This window comes from Terrapene carolina, unplaced genomic scaffold (genome assembly GCF_002925995.2).
Source record: "Terrapene carolina triunguis isolate 2854851 unplaced genomic scaffold, T_m_triunguis-2.0 Scaffold23038, whole genome shotgun sequence".
Taxonomy (NCBI): domain Eukaryota; kingdom Metazoa; phylum Chordata; order Testudines; family Emydidae; genus Terrapene; species Terrapene triunguis.
In genome coordinates this window covers 490-2440 of record NW_020687389.1, presented here as the reverse complement: position 1 = coordinate 2440, position 1951 = coordinate 490, and the positions used below count along the sequence as shown (strand labels likewise).

At 73.0% G+C, this 1951-nt stretch overlaps 1 protein-coding gene across 2 annotated transcripts; it reads left to right on the top strand.

Moving 5' to 3' along the window:
- The first annotated feature begins 66 nt into the window (after positions 1 to 66).
- LOC112124068 (transferrin receptor protein 2-like) lies at positions 67 to 1787 on the top strand. 2 transcript variants are annotated; one of them, XM_024222612.3, is made up of 4 exons: positions 67 to 206; positions 788 to 837; positions 979 to 1192; positions 1588 to 1787. In XM_024222612.3, exons 2-4 carry the CDS (start codon positions 805 to 807, stop codon positions 1785 to 1787), a joined length of 447 nt encoding a protein of 148 aa, XP_024078380.1. In that variant the 5' UTR covers positions 67 to 206; positions 788 to 804. The 2 variants fall into 2 exon arrangements, with proteins under 2 accessions (XP_024078380.1, XP_026517903.1); XM_026662118.2 differs by lacking the exon at positions 67 to 206 and having other exon boundaries at positions 676 to 837.
- Positions 1788 to 1951: the final 164 nt, after the last annotated feature.

Below are 1951 nucleotides of genomic sequence, written 5' to 3'. Positions count from 1 at the left end.
GGGGGGGGCCGGTGTGTACGTGACTCTGGGGGACTCGCTATCAGCTCCCAGCCCCACCCTTATCACCCCAGCCAGACTCTGGCCCATCCCAGCCCCGGGGCCTCCGAGCCAGCAGCCAGGGCCTGGGACCTTCTGGTCCAGCTTCCCCTCCCCCTGCGCTCCCCTGGGGGGACAGAGGTTGTGGATTCCCCCCCCCCCAATTCCAGGTGCCCTCCCCACCCAATCACCCCCAAGCTCCCCCCCAGCCCCCTTTCTGCCCTCCTGAGTCCCCCCCCCCATATCTCAGCTTGTGTGATCTGGGTGTGGGGGCGGGGGGGGCTCAGCCGAGGGGCTCTGCCCCCTGGCCATGGGGCCCGGCCCCCGCTCTGCCCCTTAGTGACCCCGGCAGCCCGGCGCCAGGCAGGCAAATCAATACGTGCCAGCAGCCTTTGCCCCCGGGCCGCCGAGACAAACATTTGGTAACCACCACCACCCCCCGCCCCCCAGCCCTGCCGGTGCCCCTCACTCCCGACCCGCAGCCCCTGCCAACCCAGCCCTGCCCCCCAGCTCTGCCGGTGCCCCTCACTCCCGACCCGCAGCCCCTGCCAACCCAGCCCTGCCCCCCAGCCCTGCCGGTGCCCCTCACTCCCGACCCACAGCCCCTGCTAGCCCAGCCCTGCCACCCCCCAGCTCTGCCGGTGCCCCTCACTCCCGACCCACAGCCCCTGCTGTTCTGGAGGGGGGCAGATAAAGGGGAACCCTCCTGGCTCCTCCCTGACCGGCCCCCGGGGCCCACCTCTCTCCCCAGGACGCGAGGAGGCTGCAATGGAGACACTGAGATCCCTGCTCCGCCGTGCGGTAAGGCCGGGGTTCGAATCCTCCCCAACCGTCCACACCCCCCGGCACCCTCCACTCCCGACCCGCAGCCCCCCCAGCCCTGCCGGTGCCCCTCACTCCCGACCCGCAGCCCCCCCGCCGTGACCCCCGTCTCTCCCGCAGGGCGGCGAGCGGCCCGGCCGACGCTCCTACACCATCTACCGGAACGTGGAGGGGCCGGGCGGGGAGGGGGCCGGGGGCCTGGAGCTGAAGGTGGCCGAGGGGGAGGAGCAGACGCTGGCCGGGGACATGGCCGCCCTGGTGACCCCCGGCCCGCGGGACCGGACCAAGGCCCTGACCTATGTGGTGCTCAGCGCCCTGCTCATCTTCACCGTGGGTAAGCTCCGCCCCGCGGCCCGACAGCCCCACCCCCTGCCCCAGAGCCCCGCCCCCTGCCTGACAGTCCTGCCCCCTGGACAGATAGCCTCGCCTCTGGCTCAGAGCTCCGCCCCCTGCTCAGCTGTCCCACCCCCTGGCCCAGTGCTCTGCCGCCTTCCCAACAGCTCCGCCCCCTGGCCTGACAGCCCTGCCCTCTGGGCCGGCGCCCCGCCCTCTGGACTGAAAACCCCGCCCCCTCGGCTCATGGCCCCGCCCCATGGGCTCACGGCACTGTCTCCCGGACTGACAGGCCCCGCCCCTTCACAGACAGCCCCGCCTACTGCCCGCTAGCCCCGCCCCCTCCCCCGTGCCCATGCCCCCCTGACATGCCCACACCCGTCTCCCCCCGTGCAGCGTTCCTGCTGGGCTACGTGGCCCTGCGGGGCAGCTGCCCATCATGCGCGGGGCTACGGGGCGACCTGCTGGCCGTGGTGAGCGACGAGGGGGTGGCTGAGGAATCGCCGGGCCCGGGGCCCCCCCTCTACTGGGGCGACCTGAAGGAAATGTTCCAGAAATACCTGCGGGAGGAGAGCATCGAGAACACCCTCCGGTGAGCCCCCGCCCCCCCCCCCGAGAGCCCCCCAGAGCCCCAGCCCCCCAGAACTCCCCCAGAGCCCCCGAGAACCCCCCAGCCCCCAGAGCCCCCCGAGAGCCCCCTGAGAGCTCCCCAGCTCCCCCAGCCCCTGATCCCCCCAGAGCCTCCAGAGAGCCCCCCACA